This window comes from Wyeomyia smithii, chromosome 1 (genome assembly GCF_029784165.1).
Source record: "Wyeomyia smithii strain HCP4-BCI-WySm-NY-G18 chromosome 1, ASM2978416v1, whole genome shotgun sequence".
Lineage (NCBI taxonomy): Eukaryota > Metazoa > Arthropoda > Insecta > Diptera > Culicidae > Wyeomyia > Wyeomyia smithii.
The window spans coordinates 62,026,021-62,051,163 of record NC_073694.1 but is presented as its reverse complement, the minus strand read 5'-3'; the positions used below and the strand labels follow the sequence as shown (position 1 = coordinate 62,051,163).

Sequence of the window (25,143 nt, the reverse complement as noted above, 5' to 3'; positions counted from 1 at the left end):
ATGTAGAATAAAGATCGTTTTTTTCATACAGGTCTAGCATATGTTATATGCAATTCACACAATCTAACAGTAGTGAATATGATAAAAGTTCTATCTATCCACGCAAAGTTAAAATTGACTGGAATCCCCCCGTCCAACGAAAAGCACCCACAAATGGGCTCACTTTTCGAGCAATCGATTTGACACGGCAAACAATGGCAACTGTCGAGCAGTTCGCCTCGGTGCTTTAGAACAGTCAACGATTGCGCCATTGCTTGTCTAGCATCCACACAGACTACGTAGATCGTTCCGGTTTTTTCTTTGCATGTCTTTTGTTACCGGTTAATGTTACATAATGTGGTTCGATTAACTTTAAATTACGCGTGGTACAACATCGGATTTGTACGGGCAGGTTCGTTTCGTTTGGCAGAGTTCAACGGCCTTCTGCTTGTGTTTTCTTTCCTTTTCCGCTCGTTCTTTGTGCATGACTATTGTTTAGTGTAGAGTAAGATAAAGGCAAGCATGCGCTCGCAGTGACCTTGGAATTTAAACTATTTTTTACGTGGTTAACTTTGATTAATTTGCTAGCAATCGACAACAATATTAGTTTTTAAGGTAAGTGTTAGAAGCGAACCACGTGTTGTCAAGTCGAGCAAGCTAACCTCAAAGTTCGTTCGTGTCTAGATTATCAACGCTAACGGACGCATACGATCATGTCACGATCGAGCGTCACGATTGTGGTGATCGTGATTGCATGTGGGTTGCTTCCATGGATGGTATTGGCGGGGCGTAGTAAAGGTGGCGCTATGAAATTCACCTGTTCGAACGATGAGTTTCAGTGCGATAATGGGGCATGCATTCCAAAGGCGGGACACTGTAACGGAAGCAAGGATTGTACGGATGGCAGTGATGAGCAGGGTTGTGGTAAGTAGTGAGGGACTGAAACTTGCTAATCGTAGTTGACTGTACTAACCAATGATGTGGTTTAGATTTCTTCCTATGTCGTAAGCCCATGTGGTACAGGTGTAAGAACGACGAAACGTGTATCAGTGCGTCGTTCCTGTGCGACAAACATAAGGATTGTCCGCTAGGAGATGACGAAGAAAACTGTGAAAACTTTGAAGTACCACACGTGCCAGTACCCTGCAGTAAATTCGAGTTCACCTGTACGGATAAAATGTGTATTCCTTTGGATTTAGTTTGCGACGGAGAGCAGCACTGTTTGGATGGATCGGATGAGACGATCGGGTGCATGGACATCGAAAGTAAGTGCAAGGGATTTCTTTGCAAGAACAAACACTGCATCAAGAATCACGACTGGGTGTGCGACGGAATCGACGACTGTGGAGATGGATCGGATGAGAAGAACTGTTTTGCTGCTTGTAACCTCGAACACGGCAAGTACGAATGCGCTGACAATCGAACCTGTGTGGATCTGGAGCAGGTCTGCGATGGGAAGGATGACTGCGGGGATCGCAGTGATGAAGGAGAACTGTGCAACTCGAAGGAGTGCGACACACTTAAATGCCCAAAAAGTTGCAAGAATACTCCCCAAGGAGCAGTTTGCCTGTGCAAGACGGGTTTCGTGTTCAACAAAATCTCGAAATCTTGTGAAGATATCAACGAATGCGAGCGTTACGGGCTGTGCTCGCAAGGTTGCGTAAATACTCCAGGCTCATTTAATTGCACTTGTGTCAACAAATTCACTCTGCAGAAGGATGGGCGTACGTGTGAACTTAGTGGTGAGTTATTTTTGTTAGAAAGCATTGGTTAGATAGTTGTGAGGATAATTTTGCTTTCAGACGCTTCGGAAGCTCTTATGCTATACTCAACGCAGAAATCAATTGGTGCTCTGTACCTAACATCCAAGCATCAATATTACGTGGCAAAGGATCTATCGCAGGTGATTGGGGTCAGCTACGATGGAAATCACGTCTACTGGACCGATATTTCCTTCAAAACGGAATCGATCGAACGCTCCCTGGAAGACGGTAGCAAACGGGAGTTGCTGCTCACTTCGGGGCTCTCTTCTCCTGAAGACCTGACACTGGATTGGCTAACTGGAAACATCTATTTTAGTGACAGCGGCCACATGATGATCGCAGTCTGCTCCAACAATGGTTTCCACTGCAAGATATTGATTAAAGATAACCTCCACAAACCAAGGGGAATTGCGTTACTTCCACAGAACGGAACCATGTTCTATTCGGATTGGGGCGATAAACCGATGATCGAAACCGCCAACATGGACGGTACCAACAAGCGAGTGTTGGTCGAAAAAGATATCCACTGGCCCAATGGTCTGAGTCTTGATTGGCCAAACGGTCGGCTGTACTGGGTTGATGCCAAACTGCGAAAGATCGAGAGCGTACGCCTCGATGGCAGTCACCGACAAACAGTTTTGAGCGATGTGGTGAAGCACCCGTTTTCGATTTCGCTCTTCAATGATCGCATTTACTGGTCAGACTGGGACACCAAGAGCATTCAATCCTGTAACAAGTTTAACGGAAAAGATCGCAAAACTTTAGTGCACGATCGTCAAATTTTCGGTAGGATTTATTTTCTAATTTGGTTTTTTGATCGCTAATCAACCTCTTTGTTCGTTTGTTCAGATGTTCATGTGTACCACTCCAGTATCATGCCGAAAGGTGATCATCCATGTATTGGTAACCTGTGCTCGCATCTCTGTCTGCTTGCTCCGAACAATAACTACAGTTGCGCCTGTCCGTACGGCATGGCCCTAAAACCAGACAAGCACTCTTGCCAGGAAGTCATAAAACGTCAATATCTGCTCATGGGAATCGGCAACTATTTAGTCCGCTTGGATATGCCAGCTTTCGGAAGACACGAAACCAGCAAGGGTGACGCGTTTCAATTCTTCATTTCTCGGATGGTGTTCAACTCCATCACGGGCGAGCTTTTCGTGGCTGACAATATTCAAAAGGTGATTTTTACCGTTGATATAAAAGCGAAAACTTCGCGAAAGCTCATCTCTACTGGAATTGGAAACATTACTGCCATGGCCTTCGGTAAGAGCTGGAACAGTCGTTTGATTTGTAGCACATAATTCAATTTTCCCTTCTAGATTTTCTCGGCAACAACCTGTATTGGGCTGACAGTGAGCGAAGCACGGTGGAAGTTTTCTCGCTGCAAACTCATCATCGTTCGATCCTGCAGCACTACCTCGGTACGGACACTCCGGTCGGTCTGGCAGTGATTCCCGAACTCGGTAAAATGTTTATCGCACTACGGGCAGCGCTTCCGGTGCCGCATACGCACATCGACCGGCAGGACATGAACGGTCGGGGTCCCCACACGCACATCATCGAGGAAAAGCTCAGCGGCAACGGTTCGTTTAATTTCGTAGTGGACCGGGATCTGCGCTCCGTCTACTGGAACGATATGGGTCTCAGCCGGATCGAGTTCACCAGCTACGAAGGTGACACTCGGCATTTGTTCCGCGAGTTTCTGCGCATGCCGGTATCGATCGCAATCGTCGAGGATGGTCTCTTTTGGACGTGCTACAAATCGCGGCGGCTGTATTGGTCCGATAAGCATAACCTCGGGACGACAAAGAAGATGAACATAGAAAAACCACCGTTTGGAAATTTGCCGGATGAGATCGTGCTACTGGCCAGTCAGCCATTGCAGCGTTACGATCATCCCTGTCAGAAACAAAACGGAGGATGCTCACACATTTGCATAGCTGCAGGCATGTACAGCAGCTCGTGCGTTTGTCCTACGGGAATGATCTTTAGCTCGACGAAGAACACAACCTGCATCGATGCGATCGATTGCGAGTTCAAATGCACCAGCGGTGAATGCCTAACGATCAGCAAACGATGCAACGGGAATGTGGATTGTGCCGACGGATCGGATGAAAAGGGATGCGATGACCAAGCACGATCAGCTAGCGTTGAGTGTCGATTTGATCAGTTCATGTGTGCCGATCGGAGCAAATGTATCGATCAGAAGCTACGGTGCGATAAACACTTCGACTGTCCGGATCAGTCGGACGAGAAGAACTGCGAAAGCTACGACCCAGGTAAGGGTTGCCACGAGAACCAACATGCCTGTCCGGATGGGCTGTGTATCGATGTAAATGCTCTGTGCGATGGATTTGAAGATTGTTCGGACGGTTCGGACGAAAAAGATTGCACAAATTTGAACAATGAAAAGCACAATGCCACTACATGCCCACCGATGATGTTTCGGTGCAACTCTGGTCAATGTATTCCCAAGTGGTGGGAGTGTGATGGACATCCGGATTGTTCTGACGGTTCCGATGAGCACGCCAAATGTCTGAAGAAGGCTGAGTGTGCGAAGGGCTTCACCAAGTGTGCACTGGGACACTGCATCGAAGATCGGTTTGTTTGCGATGGAAATAATGACTGCGGTGATAATTCGGATGAACAGAACTGTACGGTCGAGGCTGAGCCATGCGTGGGCTTGGAGGAAGATAATCCGACAAAGTTTTTATGTCATCGCTCGGGTAAGTGTCTGGATATTGCTGTGCGATGCAATGGTACTTCGGAATGTCCACATGGGGAGGATGAGGCCGATTGCAGCAACTGTGGGATTCACGAATTTCAATGCAAGAGCGGATCGTGCATCAGAAAAGAGTGGCGATGCGACAAGGAAATCGATTGTGATGATGGAAGTGACGAACTGGATTGTGTGAATGCCACGGCCGGAACGGAGAAACAGTTTTTCGTAGCTTGCGGAGAAGGGACATTCGAGTGTAAACCAGGAGTTTGCATCGAAATGAGTAAAGTGTGCGACGGTAAAAAGGACTGCTCAAATGGAAAAGATGAAGGAAAAGGCTGTAATGATGCCTGCACGAAGAGCCCCTGTGAACAGAAGTGTATCAAGACCCCGAGTGGGCCTGTTTGTGATTGCCGAGTTGGGTTTACGCTGGCAGGAAACCGAAAATCTTGCCTGGATATCAATGAATGTGTGGAAGGTAAACCATGTGCGCAAATTTGTACCAACACCCGAGGTTCCTTCCGCTGCTCGTGCAATCCTGGGTTTATGCTACGTTCGGATAAGGTTTCCTGCAAAGCAGTTGGTCCCAATCGATTTGTTTTGTACACTTCGTACAACCAAATTCGGAAGCTCGAAGTGACACCTCCCTCGATTAGAGTTCTTCTGCAAACCAACCAATCCAGTATAACCGGTTTGGATGTAGATGTGCGCCGCCAGAAGCTTTACTACACCGACGAGTACAGCCCAGCTATCAGCCAATACGACCTGGCTGAAAACACCACCGAGACAATTCGTAATGTTGGCCAACCAGATCACCTAGCTGTGGATTGGATCACTGGGAATATATACTTCTTCGATCACTCGGAACCCTCGATCAAGTTGTGCTCCCCAAAGGGGATATCTTGTGCCCGTTTAATAACTTTCTCCACCCAGGTGTTCATAAAAGCTATGGCTGTTGATCCCATCAACCATGTTTTGTTCTTCGCTCAGATGCACTTCTGGATTTTCCAAGTGCCCCACTCTATTATCTATCGAGCAAATCTGGACGGCTCCCATATGGAAGTCATCACCAAGGATGTTTCCCACGTCACTTCCTTGCAGTGCGACATTGAAAACCGGTTGCTCTACCTGACTGACATGGGTACCAAATCGATCAAAGTAATCGACTACGAGGGTAAGCAACTTCGAACCGTAGTAGATAAACAACCGCTGGCGATCAATCGACCGATCGGTTTCACGTTATACGAAAATACTGCCTTAGTTCTGAATATGGCTTCCTCGACTGTCGGTCAGTGCAAGCTCTACGGTGACTACGAATGCAAACTGCTTGAGCTGAATGTCCACAACTCCAACCAACTGCTGATTGTTCAGAAATCCCGTCAACCAATGGTCGACAACGTTTGCGATGCTGCTAAAATCAACTGCAGTCTGATTTGTGTTCCTACCGAAAACGGTGGCAAATGTATCTGCTATAACGGTGAGCATGTCCGTCCAGGAGATCAGTGTCCTCAGAGCATCGAAGCTATTCATGCAAAGGAACGAATACCAACCGAGTCGCTAGTAGATCCTACCGCGCATCAAGCGTCTCACAGCAATACAACAAGTGTCGTAGCAAACGTTTTTGTTTCTCTACTGGTAATCGGTCTACTACTGGGAGCTGCCGTTTACTACTACAAGCGTCGCTTCAGTGAAAAATTCGAAGTTGGTGTGCACTTCCACAACCCGGAGCTGAGTACAATCGATTCGGCCCAGGTAAAGATGTTCCAGGGTGCCCCGAAGCTGAACGAAACCGCTACCCATACGGAGTTGATGATAGATACACCTCCCTTGCATCAGACTGCCATCGCCGGATGCTCCACGGCAGCATGTTCCGGTGCAGCGGTGCCGAGTTCGAGTGAATCTATCGTCACACCCCGGCAGCTGGATGTCACCTGTACGGCGATGGAGCTTGAAAATATGTCCGATGCGGACTCGATGAAGGATGCCTACTGCTGTATGTCTGATGATCCCAGACAGAGATTGTTGATGTGATGGTTTAGTTTTTTGTTACTTTTGTTGGTAGAAAGTATGAATGCTTCTAGGTATTTCGTAGTGTTTAGCTATTTAAGTTTGTAGTTTGTAGAAATGTTTTGTTATTTGATTGTACCAAATAGAATTGTTAACTGTAGAACTGTGGTTGATTTTGTGATTCCTTCATGTCCTTGATGTCTTACTACTCATATTGTATTATGGTCAATTTTTATACCCCATTTATTTTCTACTGTAACCGGTTTTTTTTTCTACCAAATAAGGTTATTTTACTCCATAACAGGTACAAAAGGACAACTTGTGATTGAATGAAACATATAAATTTCAAATCAAGAAAACACACAGCTTTAGAAAATTTATGCATTGGTTCCAACACCATTGGAATCGCGCTCAATGCATGTAATTAATGTTTATTTTCAAATAATTCATACAGTGATTAAATGAAAATTTAAATAAAGTACTGCATACTGATAGCCAAATTATTGTTTAAGCTTCGCATATTTTCGAAAAACAGAAAGAAAATTGCGCTGAAAGAATACAAGAACTTTTTAATCAATACCTCGGTATAATTAGTGTTCCAAATAAATGATTCACATACTCTACTTACGTGGAATTGCCATTGCCATGTTTTGGGCCTTCTAATTTATCTATTTGAAAAATGCAGAAAAAATACGGAATCAACAGAACCCAATAATCCCATGTATAAGGATGGTTTAAAGGCAAGATTTGTTTTTATGAAAAACTTCTTGTGGTTTTTGCAGATTTCGAACCAAAATGAAAATTCATAGAGGTACAAAAGCTCGCACTAAGTTTTTACAGCAGGAGCAGGAGTTAAGATGTACAGATATATGAGAGAAATATTAGCTGAACGTAATAAACACCAAAGATACTTAAAATAGTACGACAAAAGTTAATGAATGGAGTTTCGAAGTGTCTGTATGACAAAATGGTGTTTGGGCGATGGTTGGAGGCTGTTGCTCTCAGAAGTTACGTACCTGATTGACCCGTATCTTTTTTTTTTACTATGCCTTCACTTCACTTCCAAACTTTTCTTTTTCTATTTTTTTCTCAGTTTTAAACTTTTTTTTAAATTCTACCAAACAATGGTCGCAATTTCGCTTTTACTTTAACTCGTATTCGCTTTTTGTACAACCTTTCCGCTCGAGATTTTGTAGATTAGTCAAATCCAAACGATGGTTGGCGATTGATTTTGGCGCTCTCTGGTTCACCCAATAACTCAGTCCCCCCATTTTCAGAGGTTTTTTCGCCTCCGCCCCCGTGGTTGTTTTACCGAGTGTGTCTCCTGGTGGCAACTAGCTGCATCTCGTAGACGTCTGACATTCAAGGTTTACTTGATCCTTTCTCTCATCATTTAAATAATATTCGCGTAAATCGCGGTATTCTTCACCTATCGGCATTTTCACCTGTTACAGCCGTGGTACACACTTGTCGATTACGTCGAATTCATCCCCGTCGATTGTTACCGTATTGCCAAATCGTGTCCTGTCGTGCTCGGACCCCTCTACAAACATATGCTTTGTTTTAGACGTGTTAATCTTTAATCCGATCTTCACGTTTTAGTTAGGTATATTGGTCTGCCACCGTCTCAAATTTTCTAGCGACAATATCCACGACATCCGGAAAGCGTATAAATAGACCTGATCTTTTGAAAATCGTGCTCCGTATGTTAAACCTTGCCCGTTTCATAACACCTTCGACTTTCCATCATCTTTGGAACCATCACTTTGACGGAGCACCCAGTGGGACTTGAAGAAGGCTTACGGCTTTAAAATAGACGAAAAGATGGAATGTAGTGACTACATTTCGCGGCACTTTTGAAGGGTCTACCGCAGTGTAAAGATGGTTAGTCGTAGGCCGTCCTTCCATGAAGCTGGCCTGGTAACTTCCCTCGAATCTGCTGGCTAATGGTGGCAGGCGTTGGATGATGACCTGGAAAAATACTTTGTAGGCGGCATTTAGGACTGCGATCGCTCGGTAGTTCTCGCAGTCTAGTTTGTCAGATAACTCTTCATTCCACTCCTCCGGTAGCTGTTCTGTTTCTCAGATCTTGAACCCTTTCTATCCACTCCTCCGGTAGCTGTTCTGTTTTCCAGATCTCGACGATAAGCCGATGCAGCGAGCTGGCCTATTTTTCGTCGTTTCTTCCATACAAACAAAACAAAAATTTCAATTTCTGTGCAGAACGGAACCAAAATTGAAAAGTGAGGATTAGAGTACATGTAAGTTTTCTATGTATTTGACACTCCTCTGGAATCCGTAAAATCTACGGAATTACATGAAATAGTTCTAGCATTTCTGATTAGAAGTGATATTGAGTTTGATACCTTTTATACAGAGCAATGCCAATGCTTCAGTCCATCCAACGTCACGAACGCGGCTGATGTCTCGCACGCACGGTTTTGATCCCTCCAGCGTCATACGACTCAGCTTAATTAGTTTCGTAGGGAAACCGTGTTCCAGCATGATCTGCCACAGCTCGTTTCTTTTCACTGAGTCGTACGCCGCCCTGAAGTCCACAAACAGATGGTGAGTCGGTAAGTTATACTCCCGGAACTTATCGAGGATCTGTCGCAGGGTGAAGATTTGATCCGTCGTGGAACGCCCCTGTCGTAAACCAGCCTGGTATTCGCCAACAAAGGATTCCATTAACGGTCTCAATCGGAAGAACAGGATACGGGAGAGCACTTTATATGCGGAGTTGAGCAACGTTATGCCTCCATTGTTGCCACAATCCAATCTATGGCCCTTCTTATAGATAGGGCATATGAGGCCTTCCAACTAGACCTGTGCGCCGACCATATCACCTGCGGCGGCGGCGTAGAAAACATTTTACCTCGGCGGCGATCGGCGCGTCGGCGTGACGCCGTTAGCTTTTATCAGCGTCGGCGGCGGCGGCGTGTATCGGCGTGACACTAATTACCACTTATAAAATATTGCGCATAATGTGTGCTTTTGTACTCTCATGTTCGATTTTTTTTTAATTGAACGTTCATAAATAAAAATGTATGCGTCAGAGTTGTAAGAATGTCAAAAATAGAAATGAAATTGGTAAGATATCAAGTAAACAAACAATTATATAACCAGAGAATAATAAACCAAGCAGAGAAGTACAAACAAGTGTTAATCCCAAAAAAAATCATCAACGAGCCCACAACAAAAAATTACATGGAATACTGTTCCCAGAGACGTTCAATTTAGGAAAAAAGATAGATAGTTTTTTGCTATGTTGATTTCGATTAACCGTAGACCTTTGGGAAAATTCGATAAATCTTACGTTAGAGAGTCGTTTTTAACTTTCATATATTTTGTTAGGTTACCCATGGAATAACTGAAAAAATGGGAAACTCTTTTCAATCGAATAGAGTTCTTCGGTAAACACCACAGTTTCTTCATTTTCTATTGCGACTTTTGGGATAAAACTGACCAGAGGTGAAGCATTAAGTCCTCCTCGGGTAATTGTGATTGTGACGCGGTGTTGGTAGGAGCAACGAGGTTTCGTTAAGACTCCTCCCTCTTGACAAAATAAGTCTTTCTTATAATAAAACTGTTCTGAGGAATATTAATCCTCTCCAGGGAATTGTAATTGGCGGTATGGGCACGAGGAACGAGGTTTCGATAAGGTTCCTTCATCTTGACATAATGGCCAGAGGGGAACGTTAGGTGTAGTCTCACTCCTGGGAATTGTATTTTGGCAATATTGGTAGAATAGTAAGAGGCTCGTTATAGTAGAGCAGTAAGCTTGAAACGAAAGGGTAAACTCTCTCACACAAGCACGGATATAAATGAAAAGCGTGCATTTACTGCCAATAATATCGTCCCCTTATTGCAAGAACTAGATAACTCGAAAATTGACGTTTCAAGAAAAACGAGTTTGAAAATTTGACCTATTCTGGTGATGACGATTCAAATGCAATTATTAAAGATTCAGATTTTATGAAACGCATCCATATCGTTTCAGGCCCGTTATAGCAACGATAAAATCAACAAAAAACCGAGTTATTTAGTTTTATCACAAAATACGCTTGTTTTACGTTGAGTTTTCTAGTTTTTTAATTGCTGAATAACTTTTTTTCTCGTAATCGTTTTTCAACGAGTTTTGGATATGTTATAGAGCTCGACGCGATAATTATGATGGCATACTTAACTCAAAATCGACAAATTTCGAGTTATCTAGTTCTAGCATTAAGGGGACGATATGAAGTGCGGAGTACAGAAAACACCTGGCCAATTTCACAATAGATCAAATGTCTCTGGTCGCAGAATGAGTCCGCACAGAGGAAAAAAAATTAACGAGAAATCAGCAAAAAATATAGTCGTTCTTGAAAATGTTGACGAAAAAACTATCTACAAAAATGTCTGTTTCAGCGCAATATGATTCAGTGAATTCCCGCATTTTGATCTCCAAAAAAAAACTTTGTATTCTAAAAAAAATTACCAAATAATTAATGAAAAAACACTAGTCATTTTTCATAAATTTTTTGAACATTCGCATAAAAATAAAAAATACATTTGCATAAAAATAAAAAATTTATGTTATGATAACTGAAACAATTTTCTCGAAGCAAACTGACGAAGCAAATCACTGATAATGACATTGATATTTTTGATTTCATTCGATGAAAAAGTCTGAATATTTATTGTCAAATATTGTATAAAATTTCCACAAATTAAAATAATTTACACTTAGGTACATTCGTAAATACACGCTCGGGAGAGGGAAAATACTTAACGAAGTGTTACACTGCGTGAGGCCACCATGCAAAATTGCATTACACAGGGGGAAGGGGTATTGAGAATTTCCAAATTCCGCATTACCTAATACCTATACGAGTGTTCCCTTATCGGCTGTGCGGTATTTCTATAACCAGGAAAAAATCCAGCATACACAATCACTATCGGCGCGGTAAAGATTTTCTCGGCGGCGCACCAAAAATTTCTTCGGCGGCGCGCCGAGTCCAAATCACCGGCGGCGGCGGCGTGCGTAAAAGTGTCGGCGGCGGCGGCGCGGCGTGGCGGCGCACAGGACTACTTCCAACCAGTCGTTCGACATTTGTTCATCCGCCCAGATCCTTAGTATTATCTGGTGGATCGCATAGTAGGGTAGATGAGCCAGTAATGGTGGGTGTACCAGTAATGGTGGTATACCAGCATTTAGCGTTATTAAGGCATTTTCCAGGATAATAATATATTATCAGAAAATTTTTATTGATTCTGTGGGAATATGTCTACGATTTGGTAAACTATATTGATTTGAAATCTTATTTAAACACTTTGTATTTATTAATTCATTCAAGAGTGACAAAAACAGCAAGTTTCTTACGAAATTTGTAACGCAACAGTGAAATTTCGTAGCTTGAAATATTAATGTAAACACGATTTCTGTGGCAACAGTCTTCGCAGAACTGTTCTTAACTATTTTTCTTACCATAATCAATCGAAAAAATCACAAATAATCATCAAAATACTGAATAAATTGAAACTCCACTATAGGAACAATTTAAGTACCCCTGTTCCAGTAATTGTGGTAGTGCTCCAGCTAACATTTGAGGTTAGGTTTTAACTCAGCAGATATAAACAAAATGTGGTGCGCGAACTACTTTCGTGTGTAAATCTGACTCTGGTTCACACAATACAGTCCAGTTACCGTTATTCTTACATTTTGATATTATAGGTAAGTTTTTATTTCACCTTACACCAGTGGTAGGTACCGCCGAAACGCAAGGATATATAACAGAGAAAAGAGATGACAGAACAGCTGAAAGTTGATGAGATGCAGAAGGACAAACTTGAGCTTCTTCAAGCTTCAAAGCTTTCCAAGCGCTAATGTGATACAGCACAATGATTATTTACTGCTGATTTTCTTTGATTTGGACTATTTAAACAATTGTTGCATGACCTGTTTGTTTTTGAAGTAGAATACTTCTCTCAGGAAGTTCGGCTACATAGGGATGTGAAATGAAAATCTAAAACCGAAAAAAGTGAAAAATATGTCCAATTTTAAATACTAATAAATCGGTTAGTATTCGATGGATTTCCTTCGCTCTTGCAGCAATAGATTGGAAAATCTTCTAAGATTCTCCCCAAATGAAGATAATTGTAATTTTATTATTCAAACTATTGTACTATTGAAAATAGTCAAGCCTTGTCAAAACGAAAAATTCGACCTCTGATTGGTCGTTATATGATTGCTTCCCAAGCACGATAGACAGAATCATACACCTTGCAATTAAAAATATGCTTTTTGGTCTATATAAGAGCCTGTTTCAGCCGAAGCCGCTTGATGCAGAGACAGCGGATACCAATGGCAGCGTATCGCGATCACAACTGTGGCATGGCTACGAATAGCGTAGCAGTTGCAGCGGGTATGTCTGACCATGAAGCATTTATGCAATAATTGAATGAAAATTGCAATTGCAACAATCGGCCTTTTTCAAGGCTACTAAATGTTTTTGGAAGAGCATAATGAATGGTTTTTAATAAACTGCAACCGAGGTTTGATGTTGCTGCAAATGCACAGCAGTGTGATGTTTATTACGATTTGTTGATACTGTGCTTAACAAGCGGTATATACGAAACAAATCCGATTTCAAAATGGCTAACATGCAAGCAGCCGGGTTATCTTTTTTGTAAAAGTATTCTACTTCAACCTTGCGGTCGTGGCTTTGCCCACAACCCTCCTGTGATTTTCTTTTATATTTTCATTATAACATTCGAATTTTTTATTCATACAAGCGCTCGTAAAATGTCCCTTGATTTGAAAGAACAAAATTGAGCAGACACAAAGATCAAAAGTAGAGTGGGGTAAAACTACCGGATAAGATCCTTCTAGCATTGCGAAGCATCATCTGGAACAAAAGAAGTAGTTTGTTTTTTATCTCACAACTTTTTCACCATTGAATTCAAAACGAATAATTATCACAGCTCATGCTAGACGATTGCCCACGGTGTAAGAAGAGGTTTGGAATGCTACCTTAGAGCATTAAAACAACTAAATCGTAATTCATTTGCTGCAGCCTATGAAAAAATCAACTACCACCATTACTGGCACAGTTTCCATCATTATAGGAACATTGCCTCCATAACTGGAACCTAAGATTGGTGTACAATTATTCATTTTTCATACTTAATTTGTTATAAACATATACAAACTGTAATTGTACATGACAGTTGATATATATAGGGGGGGAAAGTTTGTAATGATTTATTTATGTACTAATATCTATTCAGAATTAATATTGTGTGTTCTGCCACAAATGGTGTCATTTCAACACTATTATATATTTGTACGTTTTTTTATATTATTGAATGTTATTAGCTTTCGCAGTTAAGTTAATATAATTGTAGGAAAAATTATTAAACCTACTTGTCAAGGAAAAAAAGGAATAAAACAAAACTTAAAATAAACCTAAAACTATCTTACTGACTATAAAGTGAGCTAATCGTTGCAATTGAGGATTGCAACGATTTTTGTCGGAATTTGCAGATAGTTTGGCTTGACATATTTTCTAATGTTTCTACATAAGTGAGCCTATGTAGCTCGTTCGTGCTAAACCAGGGAGGACGCTTCAAAATCATTTTCAAAAGTTTATTCTGAATCCTTTGAAGTGTCTTCTTCCTGGTTGTACAACAACTTGTCCAGATGGGAACTGCATATAACATTGCTGGCCTAAAAATTTGTTTGTAAATTAACAGTTTATTCTTGAGACAAAGTCTAGAATTCCTGTTGATAAGAGGATATAAACATTTGATATACTTATTGCACTTTGACTGGATATTTTCAATGTGCTCCTTGAAAGTAAGATTCTTATCATAAATCAGCCCTAAGTATTTAACTTGATCAGACCAATTTAGGACCACACCGTTCATCTTAATAACGTGGTTATGGGTGGGTTTGAGAAATGAAACTCTTGGCTTATGAGGAAAAATAATTAACTGTGTTTTAGAAGCATTAGGAAAAAAGTATGAAGAAAATATATCTAAATTTTTTTGTAGCCGACTGCATATAACACTAAGGCTTTTTCCTTTTGCGGAAATGCTTGTATCGTCACAAAACAGAGATTTCTCACAACCTGGTGGTAAATCAGGAAGATCAGAAGTAAAAATGTTATATAAGATTGGGCCCAAGATACTCTCCTGAGGCACACCAGCTCTAACAGGCAATCTATTAGATTTACCATTTAGATAGTTAACCTGAAGAGTGTTGTCAGTTAAATAACTTTGCATCATTTTTGTAAGGTAAAGCAGAAAACTGAAATTTGACATTCTAGCTATTAAACCTTTATGCCAAACACTGTCGAATGCCTTTTCTATATCTAGTAGAGCTGTTCCAGTCGAATAGCCTCCAGATTTATTAGTTCGAATCATATTTGTTACTCTAAGTAACTGATGAGTAGTGGAATGCCCATGGCGAAAACCAAACTGCTCATTTGCAAAAATTGAGTTCTCATTAATATGTGTTATCATTCTATTGAGAATTATTCTTTCAAAAAGTTTACTAATAGAGGAAAATAAACTAATTGGTCGATAACTTGATGCTTCAGCTGGATTCTTTTCGGGTTTTAAAATTGGAGTGACTTTGGCATTTTCCATTTCGTAGGAAAATGTGCTAGTGCAAAGCATCTGTTAAAAATTTTTACCAAGAAATTTAAAGAGTTTTCGGGAAGTCTTTTGATGAGAATATAGAAAATCCCATCATCTCCTGGTGCTTTAATGTTTTCGAATTTTTTTGTGAATAGTTCGCACCTCATTCAAGTTTGTTTCCAATACCTCTTCAGAAAGAAATTCTTGGGTGGTGATCTGATCATACTTTTGGTTTATTTCATTTTCAATAGAACTTACTACGTTCAAATTGGAGTTATGCACACTCTCAAACTGCTGAGCAAGTCTTTGAGATTTTTGTTCATTCGTTAGAAAAATGCAATCACCGTCTTTAAGGACTGGAATTGGCTTCGAAGGTTTCTTAAGAACCTTCGAAAGCTTCCAGAAAGGTTTTGAATAAGGTTTTAGTTGTTCAACTTCTCTCATGAAATTCTCATTTCGCAAGAGAGTGAATCTATGTTTAATTTCCTTTTGTAATTCTTGAAAAATAATTTTCAAAGCAGGATCACGAGATCTTTGGTATTGACGTCTCCGTATGTTCTTCAAACGTATAAGAAGTTGAAGTTCACTGTCAATAATTGGTGCATTAAATTTCACTCGAGCCTTAGGAACTGATAAATTCCGGGCATTGAGTATTGAGCTGCTAAAATTATCTAATGCTCTGTCAATGTCAGCACTATTTTGTAAAATAAGATCATCATTCAAATTTTCTTCGATCGTCGAACGATATCTATCCCAATTAGTCTTGTGATAATTTAACACAGATCTAGTGGGATTTAAAATAGTTTCATGGGAAATAGAAAATGTTATGGGAAGATGATCAGAATCAAAGTCAGCATGAGTTAATAAATCACTGCATGCATGACTTTGATTTGTTAGTACCAAATCAATTGTAGATGGATTCCTAATAGAAGAATAACATGTAGGACCATTTGGAAATAAAACTGAATAAAATCCAGCCGAGCAATCATTAAACAATATTTTTCCATTGGAATTGCTTTGAGCATTATTCCAAGATCGATGTTTCGCATTAAAATCACCGATGATTAAAAATTTAGATTTATTTTTTGTGAGTTTTTTCAAATCTCCCTTGAAATAATTTTTTCGCTCACCAGTGCATTGAAAAGGCAAATATACTGCGGCTATAAATAAAATGCCAATACTTGTTTCAATTTCAATTCCCAAACTCTCGATAACTTTGGTTTCAAGATGGGGTAAAACACGATGTTTTATTCGACGGTGGATAACTATTGCAACTCCACCACCGGCAACATCAATTCTATCAAACCTGTGAACCATGTAATTTGGGATCTTTTTTAGTTTAATATTTGGCTTTAAAAGCGTTTCAGTCACAACTGCAATATGCACATCGTGGACTGTTAAAAAATTGAAAAATTCATCTTCTTTCGCTTTTAAAGAGCGAGCATTCCAATTTAGAAAATTTACAGCATTATTTAAAATCATTGCTGAATTTCAATTTCATAACAATATTAGTTGTAAATTTTATACCTTCTTGGACAGCCTCGTACATCGAGTTACAGTTCAACAAAACGGACATTAGCTGCAGCATGAATTGTTGTAGGTATTCAATCTTTTCTGGAGTTGGACTACCTAAATCAATACTGGCTGACTTTTCAGCACCAAACACGAATGGTTTGTTACTGTTTGAATTTGAAATATTACCTGTAAGGACACTGGCATATGAACAGCCTGGTGTTGCCTGAACAGGATTTTTTGTCTGAAATTTGTTATCTGAATTTAAATTATTACCTACAGACACACCTGCTAATGAAAGTGCTGGTGATGCCTGAACAGTATTGAAAGTCTTTTGTATACCCACATTGACAACAGGTTGCTTAGAATTCCTACGTTGTCTGGAAGCAATAATTTTTTACCTTACAGGACAATTAAAGAAATTAGATTTGTGATTTCCCCCACAATTTACACATTTGAAACTATCAGTGGTCTCTTTCACGGGGCAGATATCTTTCGGGTGACAAATTATACATTTTGCTGCCATATGGCAGTTTCGAGTTCCATGACCATAGGCTTGACAATTCCGACATTGAGTAAGATTATGGATTTCTCCATGTCTCTTGAAATTTTCCCACTTTATTCGCACGTTAAATAAAACACGTGCTTTTCCAAACATTTCAAATTATTTACTTTGGTACGATCAAAATGTACTAAGTAATTTTCCTGGTGTATTCCAGTTTGATTAATTTTGGCAATCGCCTTTCGTTTCATCAAAATTACTTGGTTGGGAGCAAAACCAAGTGATTCTGACAAACATTCTTTAATTTCCTCAATAGTTTGGTCATTTGAAAGACCTTTCAAAACAGCCTTAAACGGTCTCTCGTTTTTGGCATCAAAAGAATAAAATTTATACATCTTTTCAGTTAAATACTGTAAAAGATGTTTATGGCCATCAAGAGATTCGGCCAAAATACGAATTTCGCCTTGGCGACCAATTTGAAAATTAACTTTCACATCCGACAGAAACAAGTGTCAGTTGGAGGAGATGCCTCACGTTTCCTTAAAGCGGCATCAATGCGAGCTTTTTTATTTTTTCCAGGCATAGCTGGAAAACTTCACTACACTTTCACTTCACTATAGAATTTAAGTAGAAATATCTCAAACCAAATTTATTCACTAAACACTCGTTAACGTTAAAAACAAATTTATTACACTTTAAATTTTAAATTTTAGTGCAACGTAAGAACTCGCGAATAAATATTAAACGGGACACAAACACTTATGGTTCTTATAATGTAAAAAAAATTTACCTTTTTTACCGACCGGTTTCGGGTAAGCTGTTACCCATCTACGGGGCGATGTCCAACTAATTAGTAGGAGAGAGTTACAATTTCAGCTTGGTGAGGTGGAAGAGAGGCGATAGTATGGGAGCATCATCCTCGTTCATAAGCGGCTGTTCCGATGTCATGATATGCATCGACTCCCATGCATTAAGTTGCGACGATTTCCTAATATTTTTCAAAATTTTCGCGTTGTCCCAATCGACATTGTGTTGGAGGGAGATAGCATGACTTGCCACACTTGACTCGTTGGCTCGTTTGTTGGCAACAGCTTTCTTATGCTCTTTTAAACGAACTTTGAACTTGCGCCGTGTTTGGCCAATGTACACAGCTGCACAATCCTGGCATTCAATTTTGTAGATTCCAGACTTCTCATTAGACGGAATTTTATCTTTCGCGTTACACAAAAGATCACGTAGTCTGTTTTCACTTTTGTGAGTTACGTGGTAGCCGTGCCTTTTAAGGGCGTTTTTGATCCGGTTTGTAACTTTTGCGTAGAATGGCATGCTGATCCTCTCTAAATTTTCTTTTTCTGGTTGCAGAGTGGTGACTTCGCGTTTGTGTTGTTTCCGTTCGTGTGTGCGGATAATTTTTTCCACAAAATCTTCGTCATATCCGTTTAACTTGGCCGCTTTTTTAATTTTTTCCTTCTCTATCGTGTACTCATCTTTCTCCATCGGTACACTAACAAGGCGATGGGCCATGGAGTGAAAAGCCGCTTGTTTTTGGGCTCCACAATGGTTAGAGTCCGAAGTGATGTACCGGTCCGTGGATGTTGGTTTCCGGTAGATGCCAAATTTTAGCGAGTTGTCAGGTTTCCTAGATATGATCAAATCTAGGAAGGGAAGTTTTTTATCCACTTCCTGTTCTACGGTGAATTTGATCGTCGGATGTCGAGTATTTAGCAGCTCTAGTGTTTGTTCTAAATGACGTTCTTCTACGATGGCAAAAACATCATCGACGTACCGCTTCTACACGCGGGGAAAAAATTTTTCCTCTTTCAATTTTCCCTCAAAATCACTCATAAATAACTCCGCTAAGAGTGGCGACAATTTGCTGCCCATACAAAGACCAAATACTTGCCGGTAAAATTTCCCCCTGAAGGTGAAGAAATTTTGGTCCATGCATCGCTCCACTATCGATGTGTAGGCTTCAATTTGAATGGATGAAGCTCGGCTTCTTTCTAAATGTCCACGAAAGCTTTGTATGGCATCTGGTACCGGTACGCTTGGAAACAGTGCTTTGACATCAAACGACACTAGTATCTCCCCCATTCGCAACTCTACACCTTTTAGTTGCTCAACCAAGTCGACCGAGTTTTTCACGCTGGCGCCATGGGAAATGGGATAATGTTTCATTCCGTTTACCACCCACGCTGCCATTTTTTCCATCGGTGTGGAGACATTTGATGAAATTGGTCTCATTGCTAACGGGTTTTTGTGTATTTTCGGTAAGCAGTATAACGAAGCAACCTTTGGGTTGGATACGAGTAATCGTCTTTCTAACTTTTCTTCCCCCATTAGGTGAGCAGTTCTTTGGCGAGTGATGTTTGCACCTTCGATCATCGCATTAAGTGGATCTTTTGGTTTTCCGTTTTTATACAGGTATTCCTCATACGGACCTGAAGCAATCATCTCATAGACACGCGTATCATAATCTCCTTTATCCATAATTACTACAGCATTACCTTTATCTGCTCGAGAGTAGATCACATCTCTCTCTTTAAGTTGTCGTACAGTACACAACTCATCAGGCTCAGTGCGTTTTTTGCTGTTCTGTTTGCTTACTGAGCGTAGGATACAATGTTTCATATCGTGGCGCACAGCTGCCTTGTATGAGTGATCTTTATACTGTACAGCAGTTTCTACACTGTTTACTATGTCGGCAAGCGGCGCGTGCCGAGGGGAGATCGCAAAATTCAAACCTTTATTCAGTAGATTTAATTCTGTTTGCGAGAATCGCGTGGTGGAGAGATTTATCACAAAATTCTCGATGGGTTTGGGGGAGCATCTTGTTTTCGCCGGTTTTTGTGCGCGCGCAAGAGAAAGTAATTTCTTGTGGTGTTTTTGCTTCATTTCTCGTATTCTCTTCGATACTCTGTGGTAAACCTTATACAGCTCATCTTGCCAGCAGAACTTCTTCTTTGCAGCACATCCTCGTACAACACACTCAGCTGCGTCATGGTATTCAACTTGCTTCAGCAATAGTAGGTGCAGTTGATACAATTCTTCTTCTATTTTAGATAGCAGACGGTGTTTATACCTAATTTCTTCCACTAACCAAATCTTTTTTGCACTACGGATTGCCTTTTCACTAACTTCACTTTTCGCTGCTGATTTTATGTTTATAAAATTCGGTACAAGATCTTTTCTTTTACAGCGAGTAAGGAACCTAATATGTAACAATAGAACTCTCTTCTTCATAATTAATTGGCCATAAAGGCGAAAGCACTTAGTGATCGTGATCATCATTTCACTTTAAATTTTAAATTTTAGTGCAACGTAAGAACTCGCGAATAAATATTAAACGGGACACAAACACTTATGGTTCTTACAATGTAAAAAAAAAATTTTACCTTTTTTACCGACCGGTTTCGGGTAAGCTGTTACCCATCTACGGGGCGATGTCCAACTAATAAGTAGGAGAGAGTTACAATTTCAGTTTGGTGAGGTGGAAGAGAGGCGATAGTATGGGAGCATCATCCTCGTTCATAAGCGGCTGTTCCGATGTCATGATATGCATCGACTCCCATGCATTAAGTTGCGACGATTTCCTAATATTTTTCAAAATTTTCGCGTTGTCCCAATCGACATTGTGTTGGAGGGAGATAGCATGACTTGCCACACTTGACTCGTTGGCTCGTTTGTTGGCAACAGCTTTCTTATGCTCTTTTAAACGAACTTTGAACTTGCGCCGTGTTTGGCCAATGTACACAGCTGCACAATCCTGGCATTCAATTTTGTAGATTCCAGACTTCTCATTAGACGGAATTTTATCTTTCGCGTTACACAAAAGATCACGTAGTCTGTTTTCACTTTTGTGAGTTACGTGGTAGCCGTGCCTTTTAAGGGCGTTTTTGATCCGGTTTGTAACTTTTGCGTAGAATGGCATGCTGATCCTCTCTAAATTTTCTTTTTCTGGTTGCAGATTGGTGACTTCGCGTTTGTGTTGTTTCCGTTCGTGTGTGCGGATAATTTTTTCCACAAAATCTTCGTCATATCCGTTTAACTTGGCCGCTTTTTTAATTTTTTCCTTCTCTATCGTGTACTCATCTTTCTCCATCGGTACACTAACAAGGCGATGGGCCATGGAGTGAAAAGCCGCTTGTTTTTGGGCTCCACAATGGTTAGAGTCCGAAGTGATGTACCGGTCCGTGGATGTTGGTTTCCGGTAGATGCCAAATTTTAGCGAGTTGTCAGGTTTTTTTTATTTTTTATTTTTATTTTTTTTTATTTCTTTTATTTGTTTTTTTTTTTTACATTGTAAGAACCATAAGTGTTTGTGTCCCGTTTAATATTTATTCGCGAGTTCTTACGTTGCACTAAAATTTAAAATTTAAAGTGAAATGATGATCACGATCACTAAGTGCTTTCGCCTTTATGGCCAATTAATTATGAAGAAGAGAGTTCTATTGTTACATATTAGGTTCCTTACTCGCTGTAAAAGAAAAGATCTTGTACCGAATTTTATAAACATAAAATCAGCAGCGAAAAGTGAAGTTAGTGAAAAGGCAATCCGTAGTGCAAAAAAGATTTGGTTAGTGGAAGAAATTAGGTATAAACACCGTCTGCTATCTAAAATAGAAGAAGAATTGTATCAACTGCACCTACTATTGCTGAAGCAAGTTGAATAACATGACGCAGCTGAGTGTGTTGTACGAGGATGTGCTGCAAAGAAGAAGTTCTGCTGGCAAGTTGAGCTGTATAAGGTTTACCACAGAGTATCGAAGAGAGTACGAGAAATGAAGCAAAAACACCACAAGAAATTACTTTCTCTTGCGCGCGCGCAAAAACCGGCGAAAACAAGATGCTCCCCCAAACCCATCGAGAATTTTGTGATAAATCTCTCCACCACGCGATTCTCGCAAACAGAATTAAATCTACTGAATAAAGGTTTGAATTTTGCGATCTCCCCTCGGCACGCGCCGCTTGCCGACATAGTAAACAGTGTAGAAACTGCTGTACAGTATAAAGATCACTCATACAAGGCAGCTGTGCGCCACGATATGAAACATTGTATCCTACGCTCAGTAAGCAAACAGAACAGCAAAAAACGCACTGAGCCTGATGAGTTGTGTACTGTACGACAACTTAAAGAGAGAGATGTGATCTACTCTCGAGCAGATAAAGGTAATGCTGTAGTAATTATGGATAAAGGAGATTATGATACGCGTGTCTATGAGATGATTGCTTCAGGTCCGTATGAGGAATACCTGTATAAAAACGGAAAACCAAAAGATCCACTTAATGCGATGATCGAAGGTGCAAACATCACTCGCCAAAGAACTGCTCACCTAATGGGGGAAGAAAAGTTAGAAAGACGATTACTCGTATCCAACCCAAAGGTTGCTTCGTTATACTGCTTACCGAAAATACACAAAAACCCGTTAGCAATGAGACCAATTTCATCAAATGTCTCCACATCGATGGAAAAAATGGCAGCGTGGGTGGTAAACGAAATGAAACATTATCCCATTTCCCATGGCGCCAGCGTGAAAAACTCGGTCGACTTGGTTGAGCAACTAAAAGGTGTAGAGTTGCGAATGGGGGAGATACTAGTGTCGTTTGATGTCAAAGCACTGTTTCCAAGCGTACCGGTACCAGATGCCATACAAAGCTTTCGTGGACATTTAGAAAGAAGCCGAGCTTCATCCATTCAAATTGAAGCCTACACATCGATAGTGGAGCGATGCATGGACCAAAATTTCTTCACCTTCAGGGGGAAATTTTACCGGCAGGTATTTGGTCTTTGTATGGGCAGCAAATTGTCGCCACTCTTAGCGGAGTTATTTATGAGTGATTTTGAGGGAAAATTGAAAGAGGAAAAATTTTTTCCCCGCGTGTGGAAGCGGTACGTCGATGATGTTTTTGCCATCGTAGAAGAACGTCATTTAGAACAAACACTAGAGCTGCTAAATACTCGATATCCGACGATCAAATTCACCGTAGAACAGGAAGTGGATAAAAAACTTCCCTTCCTAGATTTGATCATATCTAGGAAACCTGACAACTCGCTAAAATTTGGCATCTACCGGAAACCAACATCCACGGACCGGTACATCACTTCGGACTCTAACCATTGTGGAGCCCAAAAACAAGCGGCTTTTCACTCCATGGCCCATCGCCTTGTTAGTGTACCGATGGAGAAAGATGAGTACACGATAGAGAAGGAAAAAATTAAAAAAGCGGCCAAGTTAAACGGATATGACGAAGATTTTGTGGAAAAAATTATCCGCACACACGAACGGAAACAACACAAACGCGAAGTCACCAATCTGCAACCAGAAAAAGAAAATTTAGAGAGGATCAGCATGCCATTCTACGCAAAAGTTACAAACCGGATCAAAAACGCCCTTAAAAGGCACGGCTACCACGTAACTCACAAAAGTGAAAACAGACTACGTGATCTTTTGTGTAACGCGAAAGATAAAATTCCGTCTAATGAGAAGTCTGGAATCTACAAAATTGAATGCCAGGATTGTGCAGCTGTGTACATTGGCCAAACACGGCGCAAGTTCAAAGTTCGTTTAAAAGAGCATAAGAAAGCTGTTGCCAACAAACGAGCCAACGAGTCAAGTGTGGCAAGTCATGCTATCTCCCTCCAACACAATGTCGATTGGGACAACGCGAAAATTTTGAAAAATATTAGGAAATCGTCGCAACTTAATGCATGGGAGTCGATGCATATCATGACATCGGAACAGCCACTTATGAACGAGGATGATGCTCCCATACTATCGCCTCTCTTCCACCTCACCAAACTGAAACTGTAACTCTCTCCTACTAATTAGTTGGACATCGCCCCGTAGATGGGTAACAGCTTACCCGAAACCGGTCGGTAAAAAAGGTAAATTTTTTTTTTACATTGTAAGAACCATAAGTGTTTGTGTCCCGTTTAATATTTACAAATTTATTACTTTGCGTTTCAACAGGTAGTCTTTCAAGAAGATTGCCTGTTGAAAGCGAAAAACAAAATTTCAATATCTCTCGGTAGTCTAAGACTTAGCCTCGAGCTGTTGGTAAAATGCGACCGTACTGTAGGACAGTTCAAGTCGATCTGAATAGATAAGGGAAAATAATATGTACATGACAGTTTATGATATTTTCTATAACGCCAAAGAAAAATGGGTTTGATATATGCGATTTGAATATTGATATTCTCATTTTTAAAAAACACTGGTGCTTAGACCCTCCATTACTGGATCATTTACCCTACAGCCGCTCGCTTCCCGCTTTTAGAAGTTTGGCCGGGATACCGTCCTTCCCAGCGGCCTTGCCATTTTTCAGCTCACCAATCGCCTTTTTCACCTCCTCCTGTGTTGGTGGCTCCACAGCTTGTTCGTCACTCATAATCGTAACTCTGTTCCTGCTCTGCTCATCCGGCTCCTCAATAGCGCCTGAAAATGCTCCTTCCACCTGGCTGCAACCGTCGGTTTATCAGTAAGCAGGTTGCCGTCCTTATCATTACACATAACCGGCACAGGGAAATTCCTGCTTCTGACTCTGTTGGCAGTTCTTTAGAATCTCCGCACGTCGTTTTGAGCATAGCTGTCCTCTGCGCAGGCGAACACCTGCTCCGCGCTTCTTCCAACGGTGGGTTCTATTTTCGGCAGCTCTTGCCACTCTGTACCTCTCTCTGTCCTGACGCGTAGCCGCAGTGAGCACGCCGCTCCTGGCACGGATCTTCTCATCTGTCATTCTCTAGCACTCGGCATCGAACCAGCCATTAGGCTGCCTTCCACGCGTCGTACCTACCACTTCTTCGCAGTCGTTTCCATGGCGCCGTGGATACTGCTCCACAGCCCATTTATGTCTTCCACACCTTCCTCCTGCTGTTCTGCGATCCGTTGATCCAGCTCTCAGGCGTATTCTGCTGCCACGCCATCAGCTTTCAACCGCTGAATGTTGAAACGCGTCGTCCTCTCTGTGCGAGATTTCAGCACGACGAGATAATAGTCAGAGTCAATGTGTGGTCCCCGAAAAGACCTAACATCAGT

General features: G+C 41.0%; 3 protein-coding genes across 3 annotated transcripts; 2 read left to right on the top strand and 1 right to left on the bottom strand.

Moving 5' to 3' along the window:
- The first annotated feature begins 251 nt into the window (after positions 1-251).
- Positions 252-6,634, top strand: LOC129718405 (putative vitellogenin receptor). Its single transcript, XM_055669175.1, has 6 exons — positions 252-594; positions 664-903; positions 969-1,721; positions 1,782-2,528; positions 2,592-3,008; positions 3,065-6,634. The coding sequence occupies exons 2-6, from the start codon at positions 693-695 to the stop codon at positions 6,493-6,495; spliced, it is 5,559 nt and encodes a 1,852-aa protein (XP_055525150.1). The 5' UTR covers positions 252-594; positions 664-692; the 3' UTR covers positions 6,496-6,634.
- An 11,337-nt stretch (positions 6,635-17,971) lies between these two features.
- On the bottom strand, positions 17,972-19,597 carry LOC129716783 (uncharacterized). The gene is made up of 2 exons (XM_055666620.1): positions 19,007-19,597; positions 17,972-18,898 (listed from the first exon to the last, which is right to left on the bottom strand). The coding sequence occupies exons 1-2, from the start codon at positions 19,595-19,597 to the stop codon at positions 17,972-17,974; spliced, it is 1,518 nt and encodes a 505-aa protein (XP_055522595.1).
- Positions 19,598-22,293: 2,696 nt separating this feature from the next.
- On the top strand, positions 22,294-23,919 carry LOC129716782 (uncharacterized). The gene has a single exon (XM_055666619.1). It carries the CDS (start codon positions 22,294-22,296, stop codon positions 23,917-23,919), a length of 1,626 nt encoding a protein of 541 aa, XP_055522594.1.
- The last annotated feature ends 1,224 nt before the right edge of the window (positions 23,920-25,143 follow it).

Bases quoted from the DNA above. Each gene is read 5' to 3' on its own strand.
- LOC129718405 (XM_055669175.1), top strand. From the start codon at position 693: ATGTCACGATCGAGCGTCACGATTGTGGTGATCGTGATTGCATGTGGG. The intron at 1,722-1,781 runs GTGAGTTATTTT...TTTTGCTTTCAG, and splicing joins GCGTACGTGTGAACTTAGTG to ACGCTTCGGAAGCTCTTATG. The intron at 3,009-3,064 runs GTAAGAGCTGGA...TTTCCCTTCTAG, and splicing joins CATTACTGCCATGGCCTTCG to ATTTTCTCGGCAACAACCTG.
- LOC129716783 (XM_055666620.1), bottom strand. From the start codon at position 19,597: ATGGATAAAGGAGATTATGATACGCGTGTCTATGAGATGATTGCTTCA. The intron at 18,899-19,006 runs GTATTTGGTCTT...CCCCGCGTGTAG, and splicing joins GGGGGAAATTTTACCGGCAA to AAGCGGTACGTCGATGATGT.
- LOC129716782 (XM_055666619.1), top strand. From the start codon at position 22,294: ATGGATAAAGGAGATTATGATACGCGTGTCTATGAGATGATTGCTTCA.